The sequence below is a fragment of the Pezoporus flaviventris genome, unplaced genomic scaffold (assembly GCF_033815535.1).
Source record: "Pezoporus flaviventris isolate CSIRO_AGI_PZ_B2104156 unplaced genomic scaffold, CSIRO_AGI_Pfla_v1 ptg000037l, whole genome shotgun sequence".
Lineage (NCBI taxonomy): Eukaryota > Metazoa > Chordata > Aves > Psittaciformes > Psittacidae > Pezoporus > Pezoporus flaviventris.
Genome location: NW_026892585.1, coordinates 7,225,950 through 7,252,661, shown reverse-complemented (window position 1 = coordinate 7,252,661; position 26,712 = coordinate 7,225,950). Strand labels below are relative to the sequence as shown.

The 26,712-nt window shown below is 40.6% G+C and overlaps 1 protein-coding gene across 2 annotated transcripts in view; it reads left to right on the top strand.

The window, feature by feature from the left end:
* The window catches only part of CNTNAP2 (contactin associated protein 2), a 1,009,321-nt gene that overhangs the window by 671,864 nt on the left and 310,745 nt on the right, over nt 1-26,712 (top strand). For both annotated transcript variants that reach the window (XM_061464593.1, XM_061464594.1), the window contains exon 12: nt 18,158-18,277. In XM_061464593.1, coding sequence (XP_061320577.1) covers nt 18,158-18,277 — 120 coding nt within the window. The remainder of the gene's footprint in view (nt 1-18,157; nt 18,278-26,712) is intronic.

Here is a 26,712-nt window from a genome sequence, read left to right as displayed (position 1 = left end):
ACATTATGGGGACTTTTAATGTGGTTAAATAATGATGATTTAATGTAACTGAAGAGGGAAATGCCCAGTATGACAGGGCTATGCAACAGGTACTCATAATTAAAAAACACTAATTTTTTTTAATTCAGTTCTCAGTTATTAAAAGATGGGTGGGGGAGAGAGGCAAATGCTAGGTTTTTTGAATAGGTAATAAATTCACTATACTAACTTGGCTAATTTGAGCTAAGTTGATGGGCACATCATATCTGAGTGGGTTTGGTACTGTGTTCCCAGCTTATTCAACCCTTAAATCCAAAACGGTTCCTTTCTTTAGCATTGAAATACTGTGTTGTCCTTGTGTTCACCAGATCCCTTCTGCACAGTCTTCCTGATCTGAAGCATATAAGCATATTTCTCACATTATTTTCTCCATTGTGAAGATACGGAAGAATCATAATTACTTTTTGCGTTCCGAAACTGAATTACATAAGGCATTCATGTGAAAGAATGTTCTGTTCAAAAGACAGGAAGAACACTGCCTTTTAGTACTGTAAGTGGGAGACACAGCCTAGTCATGAATGTCCTGGATTTTGAGAAGGCTTGGCACAAGACTGTCTTCCCTTCAGTTGTCCTGTGGTGATTTGTGTGCAGGGCTGCGACAAACTATTACCTTGACATTTCTTAATGTTTGCCAGTGAAACGTGATATTTTAGTCAGCAGCATCTTGCATGAACAAATCCTGGCTCCCAGAGTTCCCTGGCTCTCTGCAGAAGGCAGCATCGTGATTGATACAGGAGGGGACCCATACACATGCAAGCATCTGTGGACTAAGCGCAGGTTAAGCAGCCCCTTGAACTGGTTGATTTACCCAAGACTACCAGAGCTTTCATTGAATTCCCAGTAGCAAATTGGGAATTTGCATTAGTAAACTGAGCAACGTCTGAACATGCTGGGCTGAGTACCTGTGGTGGAAAGCTGGCATCTTAAGGCATGCAGGGGGACTTTGCAGTGCCCATCAGCCTTGTTGATGGAAGACAGAATATTTGAATTATATGAAAGGTGGAATGAGAAATAATGCTGGAAACATAAGTTGTTGAGCTTTGAAAACATGAAAGAGGAGCTTTCAGTAGGGTAAAATTTGAGTTGCTTTCATTCCTCCAGTGTTGGAGATGATTTGCCTCCTTTGGGCTGATGGAGGACAGCTGCTATGGCATGCACTAATGGGGATGAGAAGTACTACAGGGAGGAGCAAGAGCTTGGGCTCTTTTGGGCCTCATTTGGGTTGATGGAAGACAGCTGACAGCTGCTATGGGATGAGCTAATTGGGATAAGAAGCTCTACAGGGAGATTCAGAGCTTGGGCTCTTTTGGGCCTCATTTGGGTTGATGGAGGACAGCTGCTATGGGATGTACTAAAGAGCACGAGGAGGCCTGAAGGGGTGAGTTTTGGAGTTTTTCCTGTGGAAGGTGAGCTTACAGAAATAGTAAGAGCTGTGTTTGAGTACTGGGGAAAGTATTTAAAAATCTTATATTGGGGGCAGGGGGAAGCAATGAGAAAAGGGCGATCAGTTCTTTAGCCCTGTTGTTACAAAGTTTTGTACTAGAAAAAGAAGAAAAGGCAGTAAGTAAGGCTGTAAGAAAAGGAGTACAGTTCTTCACCCTTCCTCATTATCCTTTTGAGAGTTGATGCTTGACTGTCACTGATGGAGGCTGTAAGGTTTTGAATTGCTCTTTGAGGACTGCTGCTTTAAGACTCTGTGACCTGAGTAAAGTCAAGTAGGTTCCAGGAGGTGAACAATACTGCATTCAAGCTCGGCAGCATGGATGCGTGTCTGAGTAATGCTGATGGTAGAGAAAAGGGAGGAAGAGTGAGTTAGAATTTCTGAAATGTCTAGAAAGAGGCTTTTGTCCGCTCTTCTCTTTCCTCTGAAGAAGTACTTCCAACAACTGATTGATTTCACCCAGTGATGTCGATATCAATTTATTCTCCTTTCTCACACTCTGTATCTGAACTAATCAAATGTTCACATTTGATACATGCTTTGCAGAAGCTCATTTCTGGGATATTTGTGTCTTTGCTGTTTAGAAGAGAGATTCTCAAAGCCTGTTTATAAAGATGACTTTTGTTTACAGAAGTGTATTAAAAGGATCATGCAATCAATATGTGCTGGTTTCCTAAAGAGGCTAATCTCCTTTCCGGTAATGGTTTTCGAAGGAAATGTCATCATAATTTATAATAGTCTTTTTGGATTCATCTTCTATTATTTATTACATGTTTTCAAAGGGTTTAACATAATGTATTTCCTTTCTAAAGGTTGCAGACTATTATTAAATTACCTCTTCTTTATTAGAATGTCATTTTAAAATGAGGGTGAAGCTGTTTGGTTTAGTCTGAAATCTTCACGTGATTTTTATCTGTAACCTATAAGCCCCAAATTGCTGCATTTTTTTTTTTTTTAGCTGTTCCTGTAAAGCTGGCAAAAGAAAAGCTTTCTACTCTGTTTTTCTTCCAGTTTGAGGATGTTGCAGTTTCTTTGGTTCTGTACTTTTTTACATGTTTAAAAATTAGTATGTTCTTAGTTTCAGTGCCTTGAGCTATAGTTACCTCAGCTGCTACTAATTTATTATGCATGGAGCTGAGAACTGCTCTGCACCAGGTGTTTAGGAAATAACTTGCATTTTTGTTGTAAGTAAATGGATGGAGTGTCTGTTCAGGGCAAAAAGGGCTGGAGATCCAAAATGAACAATAGCATCTGTACTATCTGGTGAAGGTTAAGTGGAGAAAATGAGCATTAGGATGCAAAGCAGAAGATGAATAGTCAACCAGCAGTAATTATGCTGAAACTGAAAAATCAGCTGGAAATTACCAGGTGATGTGTGAGAGAGAGAGTGTCAGGGGCTGAAATTGGGCTTCTTCTTTTAGCTGTTTGTACAGTTGGGCTGTTTATATGTAGCTCTAAATTGGAATCAAGCATAGGAGTTTTTAAGCCAAATTTCTGCTAGGTGGGGGAAATACATCTGGGGGCCCGTGCAATAACAGTATGGAGTCAGGGTCCAGTTCAAAGCCTTTTCAGTCCCTTCATTTGTTAAGACTTTTTAAAATACCCAAGCAACAAGCCAATCCCTGGCAGTGTTCAAGGCCAGGTTGGATGGTGTGGCAACTGAGGCACAGGCTCCAGTTGTGATGCACCTGAGATCATTTATTGAGTGAGCTTATAGGCTTTTTATAGACTCCTGCCTAGTGGTTAATAGTTGTTAGTATCTGTTAGTTTCTTTTAAGTATTTTTTGCAATATCATATGCTTTTCTCAACCGGTCACATTATTGTTCACCCACCTTTGCTTTGTTCTCAGATGTATAAACACATTGCTCTGTTACCACTTTCTGCTACATTATTACTTTCAATTTTCCCTTAAACATACATCCTTTTGTCTCCTCAGTCCACTGGGAAAGTCCCCAGTACAACATTACATCTTTGTCTTCAGTAACTTCTTTGTTTCAGTATCTACAGTTCTCAGAGATTATCTTGGTGTTCTGACTTCAACTCCTCTTGACTCCCATGGTTTGCAGCTGATTGAGGGTGAGAATGTTCATGCTCTCCTTCAGGTCTGCTGGCACACCTTCTTGTGCAGCATCCCCCATAGGATGGGGCTTGGAGCAACCTGCTCTAGTGGAAGGTGTCCCTGACCATGACAGAGGGTTGGCACTGCATGAGCTTTAAGGTCCCTTCAGCCCAAACCATTCTGTGAACATGCCTGAATTGCAGTCTGACTTTGGGAAAGCTCAGGTATTAGATGAGTGAAGGTTTTTTGCAAGCAACTGTAACCTGTTCTTTTGTTATTCAGAATGCACAGACAAGTACTGTTCCTAGGGGACAGTTAGAAGAGAACATGTCATTAAGAACAGAAAATATATAGATAACTAATAGACAGCTCATGTATACTGTAAAATCAGGATTAACCATAGCCTGGAAAGGATTCTGCATGTAAAGACTTCAATATTAATTAGCTTATTCTTAAACTTTTCCATTGTGACAACCTAACATGTTGCTTCACTGTTAAGACACTTTAATTGAAGAAAAGCATTGAAGTGTTGATATTCAAATCCTGTTGACAGCCATTAGAAAGAAAAAGCATGTTCTGAAGTCACTGTAATTCTGGCTTGCTCAGACAGGTGAGAGAATGAAGGTAATGCTAAGATCAGCAGTAGTTGAAGTAATAAACTTAAGATACAAATGAAGATGTCTTTACCTCTCCACATGTAACTTTAATACTTTTAAAACCTCAAAATAGGGGAACATCCTGCTTTTTAATGGTGCTTGCCATTATAAAGGCAGTATGTACCAATGGATAACCAGACATATCTGGGGTTTGTAGCGTTCCTATCTATATTACCTAGTGTAGAAAGACTTGATAAATTCCCTATTTATAATGAATTTTCCTGGATGTGGAAGGCAGTGTGAGCAATATGACAGGACTGTGGATCGAAAATTAGCATACTTACATTCAGTGCTCTTTGTTAGTGTTCCTCAGTGATGTAGTTTAGGGCAATTTGTTTCTCTTTCTCACTTACGTGGGGTTTTCCTTGGTTTGTGTTTTTCTCCTTTTTTTTAATACAATGAGAATAGTGATGCTCTTTCTAAGTGCTTTGAGACTTAGGAAAACATTGCAAGCAGAAGAGCTACTTAAAAAGATGGGAAGAAAGCTTTCACAGAAAACACCCCATAACCTCTTTTCAATCAAAAAATGTAATGAGAACAGTTGATCAGTGTAAAATCAGACCTACATTTATAATCAGCCACATTGGAAACATGGTAAATGTTGTTAAGTTATTTTAAATCAAAAACTGCTTTTGAAAAAGCAAACTATTAACGAGAATGATGAAACTGTTCCTTGGTTTCCTGTTAACCTGGAAGGGAGGATGATCTTCCAAATCTGCTAACCACCTCCAGTTACTGCCTTATTATAGAATTGGGGTTTGTGATCTTAGTGTATGAATGTGTAAGATACTCATACTGCAGGTATGAAAAGCAGACCCTAGAGACCTTTGCACTTCTACCTGTGTGTGGCTGGAGGGGTGTAGTAAGGGCTTTGTTTTCCCTAGATAATCTGCTGGAGAAAGCTTTGCAATCAACTCTGTCATAGTCTAAGTGTAAGACTGGTGGCCAGTTACCTCAGATATCTAAGAATTGACTTCTTAGGCTTGCTTTAGCAGGAGCCACTCATCTTTTTTTCTGGAATGTAGCCTTGAAAATGCAAAATGGTGCAGAGCAATCCAGAGTTATTCTTGAGGTGGAAGAGAAGCAGTGAAGCTCTCTCTTCTGCAGTAGGCTTTAGGGTTGAACCCGGCTGAGCCTTCTCTTGCCAGGTACCATTACCTACTGCAAGCTGACTCCTTGGGGTAGTTTAGTTGGTTTTGTCCAGAGGCAAAAGGGTGGGTTTTTTTTTTCTAAGAGATGTGTTTTTGTTTTGTGCCTGAAAGCAGTGGAAGAGACTATTGCATTGTGACTCTGCTGCTGAGATTCAAGGCTGATCATACCCCAGGCCTTACTGGTAACTCTGAGTTTTTCTGTCACAAGCTTGAAGTGATGGGAGGTATTGCACTTGTAGAAGAAAATGGAGAAGAAGGATAAGGAAAGCCAAAATTCATTGAAAGAGTAACAAAGCCTGGCAGTTCAGTTTCTTACTGCTTTGTTTGCTCTATAGCAGTGTTTCAGGTGGTTTGTGTGTGGTAAATTTGCATTTTTTGATTAAATGGAGTGAAACCCTGAGATGCTACTTGTTCTTTGTATCCTGTAATTTACCCGAATAGCTAGTGTGACAACACCTTCACAATATTAGATGTAGGACTCCAGTAGTAAATGAGCATAGAGAGTAATTGCTGCTCCTCTTACTATACTTCTGTGGACAGTATATATTCTGGATGGTGGTATTTTTTGATATAATTTGGTTCTTGTTTATGGATACTACCTTTCTCAAACATGATTTTCCCTTATATTCAGGCTTCTTTACAGTGGTAGTTTTTGGCTGCTCTGTATGCCTTTCTTAGGAATCAGTTGTCCACATTGACCTTTCTCACTCAGAGGCAAGAGCTGTGAGTGTTTTTCTGTAGTTCTAGTATAGTGGGGGTTTAGGTTTTACTCTCCTTCTCAATATGCTATAATTTAAATGGGAGACAAAACAGGCCAAGTTGTAAGACCACAGTCCGTTAGTGCAAGTAGGTGTTTGGTATCATCATACTTCATTACTGTTGCTTTAAAATTTCACCTTAGGTTACAGGGCTAATAGGTATCTCTGCTACACAAGTGTTAGCAGAAGTAATGAGAGGTTTACTGGGACTCCTTAAATATTTTACTGAAGCCTTGGGAAGCCTCTAGGTATGTTTACTTTTAGGTAACTTTACAAAGACATGGAAGATGCTACTGTTTCATAAATAATGTTTGTGCTCATATTAGCAGAAGTATTTAAGCGTGTTGTAGTTTGTCGTTCTTCATGCTCTCAGTAGGAGTCTTAGCTGTATTATGTAACATGTACTTAATTGTACATCTGTCTCTCTTCATTTCACTGAAACGTACAGTCTGTCTTTGAATCTCCATCTTGCAGATTTTTAAGCCCATGGATGCCTCTGTAGCTTTTATGTTACCTCACTTATGACATCCATATTCCCTAATCATTTGTTTAGAAAACTTTAAATTCTCTTGTGTCTGTGGTTGCTTCATTATATATGTTTTCAATATACTTTTAGGTTCAGAAGGATCTAGTAGTAGATGCTCTAAAACAGAGGAAAACAAAACATGCTGTTTGCCACTGATGCTTCGAAACATTACAAATATCATTGCATTTCTCAGGCTAAATGAGCTACAAGGACTTGTTACGGCTTTCTGAAATTTTTAGCCATGCCTCTCCTTTTCAAAACCCCTTCTGTTTTCCCTGTTTTCATGTTGCTCAGTTTCTTTGTGGTTGTGTATCAGCCTTGACAGTTTGTTTTCCTCCTTTTGTCTTTCCTGCTCTAATCATCTGCTCTGAATTTTTTTTCTCTTCAGCCAGTCTTTGTTCTTGTTTTCTTGCAGCAGTCTGGATGATCATCATCAAACAGTTTCTACAAATCAGAAAGCTCTGCTGGACAAAAGCTGGGAGCTTCATCCACATCTTGATCACTTGAGCTACTTGTCAGGCAGTATGTTGCTGGTCACAGAGGGGGGAGATGTCCTGCGTATCAGCGTAGCCAAGTACAACCCACAAGGTCAGGGCTGTGTAAGATGTTAATTGCAGCCATAAATAAAAGGGGAAATGGCTCCAGGAGGGGTAAATCCATTATTAGGACAAGCAGAGTTATCCAGGACTTTCCAGGTCCCCACAGTTAAGTCCCCTTGATCTCACCCTCAGAGACACCCTGTTCCTCTCACATCCAGAGCTGATGCTTGGAGACCCACTCACCCCTGCTTGCTCCTAGGGTACTTGCTGGCTAGTTCAGCTTGATATTCAGTAGCCATCATACACTCACACAGCTGCTCTTGCTCCAGTGACTGGCACCATGGACACAGGGACCCTCTGGCCTGTGGCCTGCTGCAGCTGCTGGTACCTACACCCTCATACACAGAATTGAGAGCCCCTTGCCCAGGAAAGATGTAGAAAGGAATTTAATGAGAAAGCAAGACAGACTGTGCTGATCAGCTGAAGGGCACAACCAGGCAAGCATACTGGCCAATTTTTACACTTGCCTCTCTTTTTCAGACTTTCCTTCTCCAAATCACCTAACCGTCTCCCTTTCCCTACCTTTGCTTCTGCCCCTAGTCATCCTGTAAGTCCTGTGCAATCCTGAGCTATGTTTTGTGTTCATCCTGTGATGCATCCTGCCCCTAAGCAGCAATGTCCTTAGTTTGAAAGATGTTCAGAGAGCTGCTCCCAGTGACCCACAGTGATGGGCTCCATGCCCAGACACTAGAGCTGAGGCTTTGCCGGGGCAGCTGCAGGCAGGTTGGTTGTTGCTTGGGAGTCCTTGACTTGGGCCAGTCTCTGAGCCTTTGGGCTGATGGCTCTTGAGATGGACCTGGGAGCAGCCTGCCAGGGTATTGTTTGGGCTTCTCCCCTGCTATTGCATCTCAGAGCTCCTCCGTGGCTGTGCGGATCAACTTTTCTCACAGAACCTGACCCTTTCACCATACTCTTATCCCCTCAGTAGGTACTGTGAATGAATACTCTACAGTGTACTGCTGAAACACATCCCAAAGAGTGCATGCCAGCCAGGACAACCTCCTGGGTACCTGTCTAACAGGTTACTAATTTCACAGCTCATCCATTATGTGCAAAAGATGTGAAGATGGTAGGTTGCCAGGGCACAGTCATTGGAGAGAAAACATGAAAAAAGGGACATGGAGCAGATGTTTCTGCTGGTATTTCTGTGGCAGTTGGAAGAGTTGAATTGTGTTGGCACTGCGAGTTGCTTAGTGATTAATCGAATTGACAGAGATGATGCATTGGTTCTGAATTGGTGTCATGTTGATAGAGGACATTTTGATTGATATAATGTAAATGCTGATATGAGCATTTGTTTCTGTAATGTTTTAGCTCTTTTCTGTTGGAAATAAGTGCTGGGCTCCTTTGGAAAAGCCTTTTTGGTCAAGTGTTTGTGTGCGTAGCAGTTGTTTTGTAGGTAAGCTGCTGTTTGGTGTGGTTTGTAGCTTTTCAAACATAAGCTTTTCATGTGAGGTTTTGAAAAAAATCTTATTTTATTTGACATGGGGCTTTCTAATCACTCAGTTTTACTCAAGTAAAACTTCAATTGAGTAATACCCCCGAGTGCAGTACCGTGTTTTCCTTCACAGGATTTCTGGTTGCAGTAGATACAAAAATGGGGAGCTGGGATGGAGAGAAAAGGGAAAAGGGGCAGGAAATGGTGAAAATTGCAGCTGTAAAAATTAGACTTAATTAGACTTAATTACAGTCTTTGAAATAAGCATGGAAATAATGTATTTTGGGATTAATAATCATGAATAAGCAAAACCTGATACTATAAATTTTTAAAGCTCTGTTATGAGAATATCTTTGTGCAGCTGAGCTTTATCTAACATTGAGGAAGGTCAGACAGATCAAGCGCTCTGATACGCAAGACAGGAAAGAACTAGCACGAACTTGATGGGGAAGTATCTCTGGGTTTAATCTGTGGCTTTGCTATTTGTAGCCACTTACAGAAATCTTGTATTAAAATAGGAATCCAGGTATCTTTTAGCTTTGACCTAAATTTACTGGAGTCATCTCCCCTACTTTGGCCTGTATAGAATTTGCTGAGGTTTTCATTTGTATATCTTGGTATACCTTAATAGTGCAAACAAGGATTTGTGTTACACAGCTGGGAATGTGTCAATCCAGGCTTTTACCTTGACTCCTCTTTTCCATTGCCCTGGCAATACAGAGTAAGTGGGAGCAGATAATCGTACATGAGGAATATGGATTTTTCACACTTGGTTTTTACACCAACCTTGAAGCCTTTAGCATGGGAGAGAGGGATAGGAGAGAAGAGGGCAAGATGTATTGCCAGTGTTGTTCCTGTTGTCTCCCAGCTGGAGAAGACTCAAGCAAGCTTCAGGCAGCTTTGAAACTTCCTGTGGCTGGGACCCAGTGCAAGACCAGCACAAGCAGGGTGAATGTTTCTTTGACAGCCTCCCCCTCAGATGCAGTGCCCAGTAATGCTACACAACATGCCAGATCACCTGGATTTAAGATGAAAGTGTGCCTTCCTTGGAGACGTTTTGCATGACTTGCAGTTCTCCCTTTCAAATGCTTTTACTCTGAACAGTGTTTATTTATTTCAGGCACAAAGACCCATGCCAGAATGCAGCTGGTTTGGGTTTTTTTTAATGTCTTGTGTATCCTTGAATGATTTGATTCCCAAAAGCACCTTGTTAAAAATTGGTGTCTAATTATACTTCTTTCTGGTGATATCTGTAGGCTGACACTGCTACAAGGATGCTAATTGCCTAATCTATGGCTTCTAATTTAAAATCACTGCTAAATTTGTTTAAAAATCCATTCTGGATTTAAATTAATTTCTCTCTGCCCTCCATTCCCCAGCCCAAAGCAAAGAAAGAGCTAAGATAAGAGAGAAAAAGAAGTATCTTTGCTTTTGCCGTAAATGGGCTGTTTTACTTCTGTATTCATAGCAAATTCCTGAGTTGCAGTACTGTATGGTAACTCAAATGACAGTTTTCACCCCCACAGTAGTAACTTCATCCCAGTGGCAAATAAATGGCAAATAAAGTAGTGCTCTCTTACTTTGGTGGCGACCTCTCTACATTCTTCCCTTTATTACCACAATGGTAATTGTCTTGTTTGTAGCTTACAAAAATGAGCCTAGAGTCAACTTCATACAAACATGGCAATTTTCCATGTATATTTTGATGTTCTGTTCTGTTTCTATGGGGCAGATTGGAATATTGAGCTAATAATGAGAGTTCTTTACAAGTTCATTAGCTCACAGTAGAAGGCAAAGGGAGAGTGTGAGGCGGATACAGCAGCTGTGGAGGTGTCAATCCATAATTTCAGAGTGTTAAGAAGGCTGAAGCTTAGATCAGTGGCAGCAGGAAGAGGGCTTATGCTCAGTCACAAAGGGGCTTTGCTGTTGGGAAGTTTTAGTGGCATGACAGCCAATGCAGCAGCAGACAGCAATGTACAGGAGTCCAGCCATAAAGTGCTAAAACTCCTTCTGTTGGCTTTTGTTCCCAAATTTTTTGAAGTGTGCATATGTGTATTTCTTAGATTTATATAATATATATTATATTAAATAGATGTATAATATATGTATACTTAAAGAATGATCTTTTGGAAGCTGCTTTCAGGATTTTGAAATGCAGAGCAACTGAGCAATGGGAGGTACTGTGCTTAGGAGGGGTTAACCACCTGTAGAAGCAGAGGTTGAGGAAAACTGCTTTTCTGGTTTTGGGTTGTGGGTTTGGGGTTTTTTCACTTCTGTAGAAGTGGGCTTTGTTGCTGGCTTATTTACCTTGTAGTTAACTTGCTGTGCTTCCATGAATGAGGGAAGCGCTGTTTTGGGACAAGTTGTCAGAGGTGTAGCTTGTGGGATGTGCAAATCCTGCTGTGCTGGGCATTGTCCACTTTGTATGCTGAGTTTCATGAAAAAATGAGAGAGTTCAGAGCAGAGCAAGAATATTCTGGCACCTAGAAAACACAACCTGTGGCCAAGATGTATAAACTTGGTGTTTTTAATGTAGAGAAGAGGTTCGTATCAGCAGATAGACAAAAGATGGCTGCAAGGAGGAGTACTGTAAGTTGTTATCAAATTCATGGTGGATAGAAAGAGAAATGAGGAGTTTAAATTGCAGCAGAGCAGCCTCATGGTGTAGAGTGAGTGGGATAAATTCTGATGCTGAAGGGCTGGTGGAGCTCTAAGTTGCCTCAGTGTGTTGAGGAATTCAGTCAAGGGAGATCTGGAGCAAGAGTATGTCAGCAATGGCAACATGGGTGTAATTGAGCTTTTCTGGGAGATGGATTAGGTGATCTTTGAGGTTCATCCCAGCCATGTGATTCTGCTGTTACATTGATTATGCTCTTGATAAAGATCCTGCTTTTTTTTTCCTGGCACTTGTTTTTTGTTTATTGCTTAAAAAACAATTTGAGCAATTGAACTGCCTTTTCCCAGAACATGTAGTGGAGTGATGTTAAGAGTAACAGAACTAAACCCTTAGGCTTCTATTAACTTGTACTTGAACTGCCATGAGTAAAATAGTAGTGTAGTGTATGATAGTCTCTTGCTAATCTCACTTGGGCACAATGAAAAAGGATGGTGTTTTGAGCTCTTAAAATTCATGTGTTTGTGCTAGCCAACTGTGAGAGCAAACCAGGGGTTCATACAATGATTGTATCCCAGAAAACAGTCACATCTGTTTCATTCTGAAGGTGTGTGAAGACGCCAGATGTGCTTTTGGGACCTGTAATAGCTCAGCATCTGTCTGTGGAGGTAACCTAGTCATAGTTAAGAAGTAGTGCTTAATAATTATGTAGCAGGCAAAAATAGCAAGAAAAAGATCCTAAAAAGTCGTGGCTACCCAAGAACCTTCTCTGTGCAGGATTGGGTTGTGTTTGATGCTTTTAATGGTTTGGGGCTCTTTTAGGTAAGTGTGCTTACACTTGGGAACATAAGTTGAAGCATATTGAAGCAGCTCAAAACATCTTACTTATATGTGCAGTTCTGCATTGGAATGTCGCCATTCTTCAGCTTTAATTTCCTCTTTCTGTCACTGTTTGATTGAGGGGTTTTGGATGATGGTCGTGGGTGGTTCTCCTTGGATTTTGATCTGTAATTTGGTTTACATTTCAGCTCTTATAGCTGAAGGTGTTGGGAGCTTTTGTAAACTGACAGCCTGAAAAAGTTGGAAGGGGTGAACAGGAACGTTCAGCTGAAGTTCCCAACCATATTTACTTTGCCACCAGCAAATGAACAAGGGCACTCTTAGTGTTTGGCAGTCTGGCAAAAGGTACTTCAGAAAACCTTTCAAACTAACAATAATCAAGATCGTATATGGTTCTACACATGAGTAAACCTTTCATTAAGCTTTCAGTTTTGGGTTGTTTCATTTTGTAGGAAGGATAAATACAATGGAATTGCAAACAGGAAAAGGGGGTATATGTGCATGCATGGATATGATGTGGAGGGATTTCTATCCCAAAAGTATACTTGCTGTATAAACATTGTTATAGATACATCCAATTTGTGGTAAAGCATAGGTAACTAAATGGCAGTGCTGAGCACTTTTGTGTGTATCTGTGGATTTCTAGGAGTGCTTCCATCTGATTGTCATATTTGAAAGGGTTACCTCACTTTTCAACTGTGAGGTGTAAAAGTAAGTACTTGTTCACACTTACTTTGTCTGATTTCAACAACATGTCTACCAAGTTTAGCTATAACTGGAGACTGAACTTTTTTACTTATTCTACTGTTCCAGTTCTTAGGCATTGTAAGGATCAGTTCCAAATACAAGAGTTTTATATCCAACTTTACAAAACTGGCAGATGCGAGTTTTGGTTATGATCGTTGCAGCAGTAATCCTACAGAGTAACGAGAATGTTGAATTAGGGTTGCATCCTGGTGGCTTTTTGTGGGGCTTTTAAAAAAACATTTTAATGTACACGAAGCAGTAGAGCATGCCAGCAGCTTTGTGTGTTCAGAATGCAGATATGGAATTCAGAAGGCGTTTTGTTCTCATATGGAACCTTGAGTCATGGTGAGATTTCTAGTTCACTTAACCTACTTTAAAAAATGGTGACATTTCTCCACCATACAGCATTGGAATGCATGAGGGTAGGGGTAGGTTTGTTGCGCAGACAGACTGCCATTGGCAGAGCAGAAGCTTACAGTGTATGTATATTAACATTTTCAGTTTTGCAAGAGATGATCTGAATATATATTGCAATAAAGCAACATCCTTTTAAAATCAACTACAGGTATGGCATTGTGGTGTGCAGCTATTTCTTGAGAAGGTTGGGGGTTTCTTCCCCCTTCCTAGTCTGTTTGTGCTTTCAGCCCTTTTTAAGGGGCTGAGGAGTTGAAAGCAGCTTGAGTGGTATAAACCCAAGCACCTCACAGTCTATTTAGCTTTCAGGTTTTTTCGGGGAAGTTGAAAGTGATGGAGAGGTGTAGCTGGACTTTGTGGCTCTGATGTAGTGCCTACTTTGTTACTTTTACCATCATTTAATTCCATCAGTTCCTGGGAATCTGCACCTTTCCTATGCCCCTGTAAAGCTGAGATTTACTCCTGTATTAGGAGCAGTATAAAGGACTGTATTCCCTGCAGAGACACATTCACTGATGGAATCAAAACATAACACATTCATTGTGTCACACAGTGCAGACTGTCATGCTAGGTCTTCTATTTGTAATGAGTTTTGGACTTGTAAAAGGAGGCTATTTGTCAGCCCTATATTTAAAGCTGCCCTCTTATATAGTGATGCAGAAACTGTAGTTCACAGAGATGCTACTGAAACTCTATGGGAACATCATATAGGATAAGAGAGTTGATAAATCCTTTTTGTCATTTGACTCTTCTGGCTTCTAGAGATTGCCAGCAGCTGTACCACCTGTGTGGGATAACTCTCTTGATCTTTATGCAAGTCAGAAAGTGAAACAGGAGTGAGAACATCTGCTTCCCTCAGCAAAGAGCCACTCAGCTCTAACAGAAGCTGACTTTTCCCAACCCTAACAGTCTGGAGCTAGGAAAACCTATTCTGTAAAACTGGTTTTCTGAACCATTTGCTTCAAGTGTTTAAAATGGAGGATCCTAGAAACTCATAAATGAGTGTCTTCCTCAGCCCATAGGCACCTCCAGTTTGGGGTTCAGGTAAGCTGCAGGAGTGGAAAACAACCTGTGAAGAAATGCGAAATGAAAATGCGGTTAAGGTCTGCCTGGTTACAAGGGCCTTTGCTAGGTTTTGTTTCACTCTAAGCTGTTCTCCCTTAATCTGCTTCCTGAGTCAATCTTTACTAACAGAAACTTCTCAAGCCCACTGTTGTGGCTGTTATCTTAGTCAATGTGAACTTCAAAATGCATTCATAGTTGCCTTTGTCAGCTGATTAAAATGACTGGATTTTTCTGCCCAGACTAAGAAGCTTAATGTTTCACATCAAAAGTTAATTCATGTTGGAGGGTCTTTTTAAACATTTTACCTTATGTTACAACACAAGCCCTTTTAGATTTTAGCATAAAATGGATTTGGTTGTCTCTGCTTGAGCTGTATTATTCAGGTGATTAAACTTTAAAAAGACTATAGCATTTTTATTAAGCTCTTTCTGGTTTTGATTCTTTTCGCATGTGATTTTTACCTGACCGTAAGACATTGGATCACTGTTCCGGCGAAGTTTTCACCTCTCAATAGCCACCTTGCTGTAGACAGCAGTGCAGTGTGACAGCATGTCAAGTTAAGAGTGAGGAAGCCATTCTGGATGTATTATGCTAGAAAGGGCTTATCTGGACATCAAGGCAAATGTGAGTTTTACTTTTGGAAGATTTTGAGGTTTAACACTCTGGAAGTTCCTTGAAGTATATACATTGTGTGTTTGGACCAACTACCAAGAAAGCAAATACACTTTGGCATTTTACTTCTGCTGGCTTGAAAAGCGGAGATCTATTGCCCTTGTATCTTCAGTCCTTCAATTATGTGGAGATTTTCCCATCTTCCAGAAGTCAGCACTAAAAGACCTTTCTCTATATTTCTCTGCCTCCTTCTCCATGTGTAGAGATATGTAACCATTTCTCCTTATTCATATATGAGCACTGTAGACTTTATATCCAGATCTTGCATTTCATTTACTTTTAATTTCTTGGCTTTGTTAAATCTTTTGCTTGTTTATTGTAACCTTTATCAACTTTGATATTTGTGGTGGACTCTTCCTTGTTGTTGTATTCTGTTTTCCTTTTATTTTGTATTTTAATGTTCCCAGGTGACTTCTAAAACAATGTTTTTTATCTTTTCATCTATTCTAGGTGTTCTTTGGGTTTCATAATTTCTGTTTTCACCTGTTCATGTGTCTTACACATGACTGAACATTTCATGCGCGTTTCAAAAGCCCATTAAAAAGGAGTATTGAATTAAAAGGTCATCCTGTGTTGTCTCCCTTTCTATGTCATGTTCTACACCTGTGACGTCTTGCTATCATGTCTTACTGTCGTCCCTTTTGCTGCTGCCTTCTCTGCTTGCAATTTGCCGCTTTTGTTCTGCTGGTTCAGTTAGGGGCTACCGTTTGCCATCTGAAGTTAACAGAAAGTTCTCTTTCTGTCATCAAGTGTCTTCATACACCAGAACATGATTGTTCACTGTTTTCTTACTGCATCTTGATCACCAGTTATTCTGTCAGTATACCAACTTCACTTATCCCTTCATTTTGTCCCTATACTCCTGTGAAGTGATTTCTGTCCTTGAGCTAGAACCCATCCATTCATTTCCTTGCATTTTTATGCTCCTTAAGTATGCAACTGCATATGGATAAAACCTTTCCAAACCCTATCACACGCTCCTGGCATTTCACAAGTTGAATGTAGACTATTTCACTCTTCTGTCTTTACTTGAGGCATTTTTACAGTTTGGTCTTTGACATAACATTGAAGCTTAGCAAATGCTGATATTCAAAAGCAGCCTGTTCTGTGCTGTAATTCTGATAACTACCTACTGTGCTTTCCTTTTCCCATTCCAGGAAAACCAAAGGAAGAATGTTGTATCTAAACCCTTTAACTTCCTTAAAAAAATACTCAGTAGGGATAAATGAGTATCTGATTAACCAGTGTAACTTGGTGTTGTCTTCCATAGAACACTTATCTCGGAACTGTGGCAGTATCTCCGTATAAATATTGTCCTGTCCTCTTGAAAAGAGCAAACCTAGAGTCACATGGCTCTATGTAAAGATGTGGATACTTCAGAGACAAAATTCCCTTGACTTTCTGAAAGAGTTTAGAAAATGAAAAGAGCAGAACTTTTGGGAGATCATAAACAGTATTTGTCATCTGTAATGCATCTGGTAAAATTTGAGATTTGCTATCACTACAACTGTACATGAACAGGGCTGGTATTCTGTGATTGTATTTAGGTAGCATGGAGAGAGTTAGAGAAATATTTCAAAAGAAAATTGGTTCTGAATCCCTTAGGAAATCTGCATGAAGTGTCTGAAAACAGGCAAAGAGTTTCCTTGATACTGAAGCAATTTGTTTAGTTTGGGGAGGAAGGGGAAATGGCTTGGAATATTTCACAATTAAAGTGTCTAACAATGTCTACTTTATGTATACAAGTGACTTTAGACCCTGTAATGAACACAAAACCTTCCAGGAAATTCTTTCTCTTGTAGCATCAACAAGGTTATTGCTTTATATGCAATAACAGTTTTTAGCTTTGTATTCATGCCACATCTGAATTGGAGACTTTTTTAGCTCCGCTTTTCCTCCTGCATCTTTATAGTTAGAGGCCTCTAAATGCATGCGTGTGTTTGTGTGTGATCAGTCGCTCATCAGAGCCCAGTGAATCAGCTCATCCTTATGGACATTTGAAATAAAGCCAGTCTTAGCCAGGAGATTGCTTGCAAGACTTGCCAACAAATTAGATGGAGTTTTAGAGTGGATATGAAGTCTGGTTAAACAAACATTGCATTTCCTTTAGCAGCTGATTGATTGATTCCAAACAAAAAAGCTGCACCATCTGTTCCTTGGAAAACAAAGCAGCATTACACATTCCTCCTCTTAAATACTGCATAGAAAAATATTTACGTAGTTTACCAGTTATATGTATACAAACATGCCAACTTGTATAAACTACCCGTTTTACTTTTCCTATGCCTGAAATGATTTAATTCATTCATGTATAATACGCAACTTTGTAATAGTCATCTGTTTCAATGAGAATATTAGAGTTACTAGAAAAACTTCCACCTATAATGCTTATTACCATGCTGGAGCTATTAATCGTAACACAATTTGACAAGCAGTTTTATGACCTGAAATAAAAAACAGTATGGAGAGGTCAAGGAAAAAATAGAAGGAAAACTCCCTGCTAAAGCAATTAAACTTCCAGTAAATAGGGTGAAAGTTTAGACCTTGCTGGAGCAGAGTATTATTTATGTAGATCAATAAAAGGGGAGCTGTAGAGCTGTGTAGAGACAAGTATTCCATATAGTGAGAAATTTTGGTTTTGAAACTTGATGTTATTCTGAGTTGTAATAAAACCTGAAAAATCCTAAAATTTACAGAAAGAAAACTGGGAAGCTTTTTTGGTGTATCTCCTGAAAGTATATTGTGTTAACGGAAGTGTCGCCATTCATGATGTAAAGCTTAAACCACTGTATAAACAAAGTTCTGAACCGAAATATTTTCAAGAATGGTTTAAAGATACTGTTAAAGTTTGGTTGTTCCTCCCCCTCCCACCCACCCTCTCCCCCAGCCAAGTTATTGGAATTCTCCTCCTACTCTGGCTTTCTGTCACACGCCAAAAGAATCAAATTGTGTGCCTCAAGCTTTTAATCACTCGTGTTTCTTTTGGAGAGATGCTTTGTTGGCTGTGAATGTCAGTGACATTACTTTAATCTCAAGGGTATAGTTCTTGTTATATAAATAAAGACAGTTCATTGTCATTATGGATTTTTTGCTCCAGGATATGAAGATACTTATTGTTGTGGTTTATTTCATTCCAGCCATTCATGAACTCTCTTGTGAAGCATACAAACACTTGGGCAAAACTTCGAATTACTACTGGATAGATCCAGATGGCAGTGGGGCACTGGGACCTTTGAGAGTTTACTGCAACATGACAGGTAAATGCATTGTATTTGCTAATCCAGTTTTGGGTGTGTGTGTTTTTTTTTTTTTCTTTAATGTACTTGGGAGAAGGAGTCTGTTCATAATTTATATTTCTAAGCAAAAGGAAAATAATTGCTAAAAGCTTTTACATGAGAGAGGTCATCCAATCTGTAGTCACCATTCAATGTAGTCTGAGCAAGGTAGTAGTTACCCATTCTATAAGCTGTGCAAATCAGAGCTATTACTTAGCCTTAACTGGCCTCTGTCCTCAGTGGTGCATCATCATTTAAAATAAAGAGTAGATATATATGGCTATTAGGCAAAGTTATTGTGGTTCAATAATGTCTGTTGTTCATGGAGTCCTGTAGAAGGCACAAATGTCAGACTTTCTTTCTGTCCAGGTATTGCTGACTGTCACATACCACCACAGGCAAGGAAGAGAAATTAATTACAAGTAAAAAACCAAACCATAGGTGTTACCTTTTTTTTGTCTGTTTGTCCTTTTAACTGGTGTTAGAAGAACATACCTTCTTTATCTTCTGACACCATGTATATAACTACACTAACTTCTTTTGGGCTTGTTTTGTGGATTTCTACTTTTAACACTACTTTAGCATGAACAATTTCCCGTCTTGGCATACTCATCAAGATGTCTTGGTCGTCTGTGTTGCCATGCTGAGGCAAAAAAGATGATAATGAAAAAAGGGGTCAGTTTTCTGCAATGGGGAGTGTATTATTTCTTTGGTCTGTTAATGCATGACGGTTGTCTCAGCACTTTTTCTGATACAAAATACTGAGTAACTGAGACAAGAGACATGTCTTCCAGCTTTCCCCCAAGTGTCTGCATAATGAGTCTGAATTTCAGTCTGCTTGCATTGAAAATCTGGCATACATGCAAGTCCTCGAACTTCAGCAACAAGAATGCAAAGGCGCTATCATAAGTAGAAATGGCAGCTCTGCCTTTTTAGGGATCACAGTTCTGAAGTTCACATACCTCTTCCTGCAAGCAGAAACATATCTGTGCCTGTGGATGGGAGAGATTGAGAGGGACAGAGAGGGGAAAGCTGACTTGAAGGGGGATGAGTGGCACATGCAGCAGACCCCAGGTCAAGTGCCCATAGGTAGACAGCTTGTTGGAGAACAGATGGCCATTGTTTCATGTTGCCATTAATGTTGCCTTTTTATAATAAAAACATACCTAAAATAAGGCCGGTCTAAACTCTGGGAGTAACATCAGTCCTTCTTGGACTAGAGAGACAGGACTGCCAGTCTGTTCTGAGGCATAGGTGTAAAGGCAGTCTTTCAGATCAGTGGATCCTGTCCCATTTAGGCCTTTTAAAATCATAACTAGCACCTTGAACTGTATCAGTAGCTAACCAGGCAGGCACTGCAGGGAACAATGCCAAAAACTGCTGATAGATTATAGCCATTTCATCTCTTTAGGAGAACTGCTGTGTTCAGCCCTAGCTATAGCTTTTGAGTACTCTCAAAGGGTAACTTCATAAATTGAAAATAATACCACTCTAGTGGCGTCAGGCACAAAAAAGTACACCTATACAGTACTACAATGTTTCTCGTTCATGTTACGTATAAAGCAACACATACTAGTAGCTTGTGCAACACTGGGAAGGAGATCATGAACACCAAGACAGATGATTTAGTGCTCATTCCCTTCATGTGGGTATGACACATGCTGTGGAAAAATGAGTTTCATGTGTGTCCTGGGTTCAGCAGCAGCAGTCATTTTTTCTCCTTCTTGGTAGCTGGTGCAGTGCAGTGTTTTGACTTTCAGCTCGGGAACAGAGCTGATAACAAGGATGTTTTGGTTTGGCCAAGGACTTTGTGAGCCTCATGCTCTGCCAGGGAGGAGGGGAAGCCGGGAGGAAGCAGGGACAGGACACCTGACCCAAACTGACCAAAGAGCTATTCCATACCACAGCACGTCATGCCCAGGATGTAACTGGGAGTTAGCCGGAAGGGCTGGGAGACGGCAGGGTTGGAGGAGGTATGGGTCGGTGCTTGGTCGGGGACTGGGGGGCCGAGTTATCAGTTGGTTGGTGGTGAGGTGTTGTATTCTCTTCCCTTGTTATTTCTATTATCATTGTTATTATTGGTAGTAGCAGTAGTGATTTGTGTTATACCTTAGTTACTAAACTGTTCTTATCTCAACCCGTGGGAGTTGCATTCTTTTGATTCTCCTCTCCGTCCCTCCGAGAGCAGGGGGAGGGCAAGAAAGGGGGGGAAGTGAGCGAACGAATTACCTGACTGGGTTTAAACCACGACAATCGCTCTTATCAGCAGCTCTTTCCTACAAGAAAAAGACATCTTGCATTAATATCTGTGTAACTGTTTGTCAATGTAAGAACCTGACAGATCTGTTTCAGCATTAAAATGCAAATGGCTGCAATAAATATGTGAAAATTAATGGGAAGTAATTTTAATCTCTGCTTCTAAAACAGCAGCAAAGAAAGGCTACTCTGACAATTGTTCTTGAATAGCTTAAAGCACGTCACCTACATATGTGCTGTGTAGTACCTACACATTGCAGCTATTAAAGCTTTCATTTTCATTTGATTGGGGGTTAGCTTTAGCACTGAAGACTGGAGGGTAAAGAGCTACTTTCTGAGGAGAACACTGACAACACCCTAAATCTTTTTCTGAACTGGTATAGAGTATTGTCAGTAAGATACTCTGTTGCCCAGGGAGGTTGTGAATGCTCCATCCCTGCTAGCGTTCAAGGCCAGGTTGGATGAAGCCTTGGGTGAGTTGGTTTAGTGTGAGATGTCCCCCCCCATGGCAGGGGGATTGGAACTAGATGATCTTAAGGTCCTTTCCAACCCTAATTATTCTATGATTCTATACGTACTAGAGAAAAGGTGGTATTATGTTACTTGAGGTCTTTTGTTTGCTTAATCAGTAACACGTTCCTATAGAACTCTGCAGTAATGATGCATATCTTGGCATATAACAAAAGGCACTATCACATATTGGAATAAGAGCAGAATTCTCAATTTTATTGTAAAAATTTTGCAGGCTTCTTTTATTACTAGTACTATATTTGAAATTGAACTAGCCGAATTGCAGGTATGTTTTTCCTGAACATGAAGCTAAGTAACGTTTTAATCTAGCTATACTGAGCACTAAGTAGTACATGGAGTATGCTAAATGAAAAAAACACTTCTTCATATGGTAGGATAGTGATATTTCAAATGGAAACATCCTTAACTGTATTTCCCCCTCAAGCGTGGAAGTCAAATCTGAATGTTTGTATGAACGCTATGTTAAACAAACATCTCTATATTGAATTGCTACTCAGGATACTAACAGACATTTTAAATATCCCTTGTTTCACTCGGGTAGAATTAGCAAGTAAGAACATCTTAGTGACTAAAAAGGTGGTGTTAAAATGTAACCTGATAGTTGGATTCCTGGAGAAAAAAGCCCACAGGTTAGGGCAGCAAAGCTAGTATCCAGCTTCCTAAAACAAGGTGGCTTAACAGTTATGTACTACCTTCACAGTTACTGTAGTACAGCTTTATTGGTGCAAACTGTTGGAGAGCAAGCTGCACAATCACTTGACTATAAACCTTTAGGGGCAAGGGCAGTATCCTGAAAAGCCACTGAAACTGTGTGCTTCAAAATAGCATCTTTAGCCCTTGAAAGTCCTATATCACAAATCTTGTTTCATCATTATGTCAGCATCTCACGTACAGGTTCTATAGCCAAAGTACTAGATTCCCAAATATGGCAAAAAAAAAAAGTGGGGTTTTCTTTTTTTAAGAGAGCAGATCGGTGCAGTAGAAATAGTATGTCTAGATGTATTTCTGTGCATAATCTATATCCATCCTTAGTGCGTCTTAATTTAGGAACTGAAGGAAGTCATGGTGAATTCTGCCCTTCACAGATGTTGCTGTGGTAGTAAAAATTGTTCTGATTTCTAAGATGTCTTGGCATTTCAATAGTGCAGTCAATCATAGAAATACATATGTGCACGTGCTCCCCACAGCAATTTGTGGCCTCTATAAACTATTCTGTATTGTCAAAGAAGTCTCAGAGCTCCCCAATTCTCTTGTCCTTGTCATCTCTAAATAAACCTCGTACTCGCAGTGCTGTGTTTTGATAGCAAAGAACCAAGTACTTGCATTTTATGTGCTTATAGTGGAATTAAAATGTTTAGATGCCATGTTTAGGTGTCTGTACCTGCTGCAGTAACACAGCTTTTCAAATTCTAGTGCATTGCAGTAGGTATTCAGCAGTTTTCCAAATACTTACTAATAGGAACTATGTAAGTTTTAGGAAGCTTTGTTTCTTTTACTAAAACCAGTATTGTGACTCTTTAGAGTTGTAAAGTTGGAACTTTTCAAATGAACTTACAGAAAAATATTCCAGAAAGCTGTGATGTGGCGTAATATTTGACCAAATAGACTGATTTCTAGTTTAGCCCAACTTGTGATCTTGGGCAAACAGGGAAGTCTTCCAAAGCTCTGTCATCTTAAGGCCAAGATTTTACCCTTTTTAAGATCCACATTGCAAGGTTAGTCTGCATTGCAGCATGTTTTTCAAAAGATGGAGGGTTCCTATCTCAGGATGCAGTTTGAAGCTTCCCATTTTCTCTTTAACTGTCATTAGAACAGTAGCTGTAGTGGAAAGAACTGCTCTTTTAAAATATATGTTGGAAGATGTAAACTTTGATTATATTACAGCTTCACCCCATGCTCTGTGTGTACCTTTATATTCCTGAATCTTGATTCAGTTTCCTCTTGCAGTTTTTTTTCAGTCCCATTGAGAAAGACACAAACAAGCTTATTACTCCCCATTTTTAATGTTTCTTTAACTCCCCTTCCCAGAAAGGTAGGGAAAAAGGTGTCACATCAGTGAGTTTACCCTGGTATCATCTTGTGTGTTTGCCCTGCAAGAGTTTTCAGGGCAGCGGGTAAGGAATAAGTAGAGGAACAATGCACAGGGACCATAAACACTTCGTTATTTATCCTAATGGCTGTATGAAACATCAGTGGGAGAGGCAGGCCATGACTTCCTTAGTTCCTTGAGGCTTTCTGCTGAGGATAGGGAAATCATAGTCTTTTCTGCTGTTCCTTCTGCTTCATCATTTAGTCCACTGATGCAAAGCAGAACTGAAAAGTCTCATAATCTATTTTACCAGAAGATATGTCAGTTAATTCTTTTTATTGGTCCTGAAGTCATTATGCCTCTGTGATGTGGCTTTTATCTCATTTCAGATTCCAGATAGCTGCAAGCATAATAGCTCCATTTGAGTGGTACTTACCCTATCCCCTTTCTAGTATAGTTCTTTTCCCTAAAGCTGCACATCTTCAAACACTTTGAGAAATCATTATGCGTATTCATAGCCTGTCTCATTAAGGTCAAATGTACAGGGTGGCTTCTCTGCCCACTCTTCCCCCTTCCTCTCTTCTCTCTCTCTTAGAAGTGACACATGTAATAATTACTGCAGTGACTTTGTGAGTAGACATTAAACAACCATAACTGCCTTCTCCTGTGATTTTTTTATATTTTTTTTTCTCTCCTTTCTGTAAATAGTGGGTCACTGGAGTGCTTTTTACTATGACATATGTAGAAACATATGACATGAATAGAAATGTGCCATCCATCACTACATACTGATGGAAAATGCCCCAGCAACAGTAAATGTTTAATTCTATCACACATGCCTCATCTGAAAATAACTAATTATATAGATATTTTACCTGAGAATTGATTTACTGAACTTATAAGGTACAAATACTTATATAGATATATACAAATGCATGTGAAAAACAAAATTTGGAGCAATTTAATTCAATAGATAAAGGTAAAGACTACCTTGTATGTAGATTCTCCAGTTTGAGGAGAGAAGGTGGAGAGGGACATGCTGAGCTCTTCTCCCTGGTGCTCGGTGCCAGGACACCTGGGGATAGCTCAAAGCTGTGTCCAAGAGGGGAGGTTTGGACTTGACATGAGGAAGCATTTCTTTACCCAGAGGGTGATTAAAACCTGGAACAGGTGCTTGGTGCCCCATGCTGTCAGTGTCTAACAGGCATTTGGACAATGCCTTTAATGCCTTCAGTTCACTTTTGGTCAGGTAGTTGGACTACATGGTCTTTGTAGGTCCCTTTCAACACAACTGTTCTACTTCAGTTCATTCCCTGCACTCGTCGTGAGTTGAATAATGATGATATTCTTTGCCTGAAATGCCAAGGGGGTTTCAACTATGAAGAGACACAAATCACAAAGGTTGCAAATGGAAACAAGATTTATTTTTCTTTCCATTATGTTATTTTCCTTTCCATAACTTAGTTGCATACCTATCCTTTCTGAGACATTAGTCTCCTTTTTGTTATGCTACTTTGTGTTATGTTCCTTTCTGTTAATTTCCTATTACTTTCATTCCCATTCCTTTCCTTGTTCTTAGTATTTTCTTTCTTCCGTTATGTTGACTTCCTTTCCATTAATTTCCTTTCTGTTGCTCTCCCTTCTGTTATGTTTTGATTCCAATAAGACCGTTTCCATTGTGTTGTGATACTTTCAGTTCCTTCCTTTCTTTCCTTCCTGTTCTGTTCCTTTCTGTTACTTTTCTAAAAAGGAAATTTTATGAACTGTGGTTATTTCCTGTTCCTTTACACTCCTTTCAGTTCTGCTCCACTATGTTATTCTCCTTTGTTAGGTTACTCTCCTTTCATTTCTGTTCAATTGCAGTATGTTTCTTTACTTTCCTTTCTGTAACTTAACTTTCTTCTGTTACCATTCTTTCCAGTATGTTATTCTACTTTCCTTCCTGTGTTATCCTTTGCATTCTGTTAGGTTACTTTCAGTTATGTTATGCTCCTTTCCTTCCTGCTCCGCTATGTTCCTTTCCTTTTATTTTTGTTCTGTTATATTCTTTTCCTTTCCATTCCATGTCTTTCCTTTCTGTTTCTCTCCATTACATTCTCTCTGGTCTTCCGTTACAGTAATTTTCTTCCCGCTACTTTCTGTTACTTTACCCCCCATTATTTTCCTTTCCACCGCATTCTTTTCTGTTCCGTTCCATTCCTTTCAGTTACATTACCTTTCTTTTCCTTTTGGTTATGTTAACTGCCCTCTCCGTTCCTCTCCTCTCCGTTCCTCTCCTCTCCGTTCCTCTCCTCTCCGTTCCTCTCCTCTCCGTTCCTCTCCTCTCCGTTCCTCTCCTCTCCGTTCCTCTCCTCTCCGTTCCTCTCCTCTCCGTTCCTCTCCTCTCCGTTCCTCTCCTCTCCGTTCCTCTCCTCTCCGTTCCTCTCCTCTCCGTTCCTCTCCTCTCCGTTCCTCTCCTCTCCGTTCCTCTCCTCTCCGTTCCTCTCCTCTCCGTTCCTCTCCTCTCCGTTCCTCTCCTCTCCGTTCCTCTCCTCTCCGTTCCTCTCCTCTCCGTTCCTCTCCTCTCCGTTCCTCTCCTCTCCGTTCCTCTCCTCTCCGTTCCTCTCCTCTCCGTTCCTCTCCTCTCCGTTCCTCTCCTCTCCGTTCCTCTCCTCTCCGTTCCTCTCCTCTCCGTTCCTCTCCTCTCCGTTCCTCTCCTCTCCGTTCCTCTCCTCTCCGTTCCTCTCCTCTCCGTTCCTCTCCTCTCCGTTCCTCTCCTCTCCGTTCCTCTCCTCTCCGTTCCTCTCCTCTCCGTTCCTCTCCTCTCCGTTCCTCTCCTCTCCGTTCCTCTCCTCTCCGTTCCTCTCCTCTCCGTTCCTCTCCTCTCCGTTCCTCTCCTCTCCGTTCCTCTCCTCTCCGTTCCTCTCCTCTCCGTTCCTCTCCTCTCCGTTCCTCTCCTCTCCGTTCCTCTCCTCTCCGTTCCTCTCCTCTCCGTTCCTCTCCTCTCCGTTCCTCTCCTCTCCGTTCCTCTCCTCTCCGTTCCTCTCCTCTCCGTTCCTCTCCTCTCCGTTCCTCTCCTCTCCGTTCCTCTCCTCTCCGTTCCTCTCCTCTCCGTTCCTCTCCTCTCCGTTCCTCTCCTCTCCGTTCCTCTCCTCTCCGTTCCTCTCCTCTCCGTTCCTCTCCTCTCCGTTCCTCTCCTCTCCGTTCCTCTCCTCTCCGTTCCTCTCCTCTCCGTTCCTCTCCTCTCCGTTCCTCTCCTCTCCGTTCCTCTCCTCTCCGTTCCTCTCCTCTCCGTTCCTCTCCTCTCCGTTCCTCTCCTCTCCGTTCCTCTCCTCTCCGTTCCTCTCCTCTCCGTTCCTCTCCTCTCCGTTCCTCTCCTCTCCGTTCCTCTCCTCTCCGTTCCTCTCCTCTCCGTTCCATTCTTTTGTTATGTCACGTCCTTTTCCTTTCCTTCGTGATCTGTTATGTGCATTTTATTTCTGTTCTTGTGCCTTTTATTTCCATTTCCTGAAACGGAAATGTTATGAAGTATCGTATTTCCTGTTCCATTCTGTTTGTTTCAGTTCTGTTCCATTATAACGTTCTTCTTTCCGTAACGTTACTCTCATTTCTGTTCCATTGA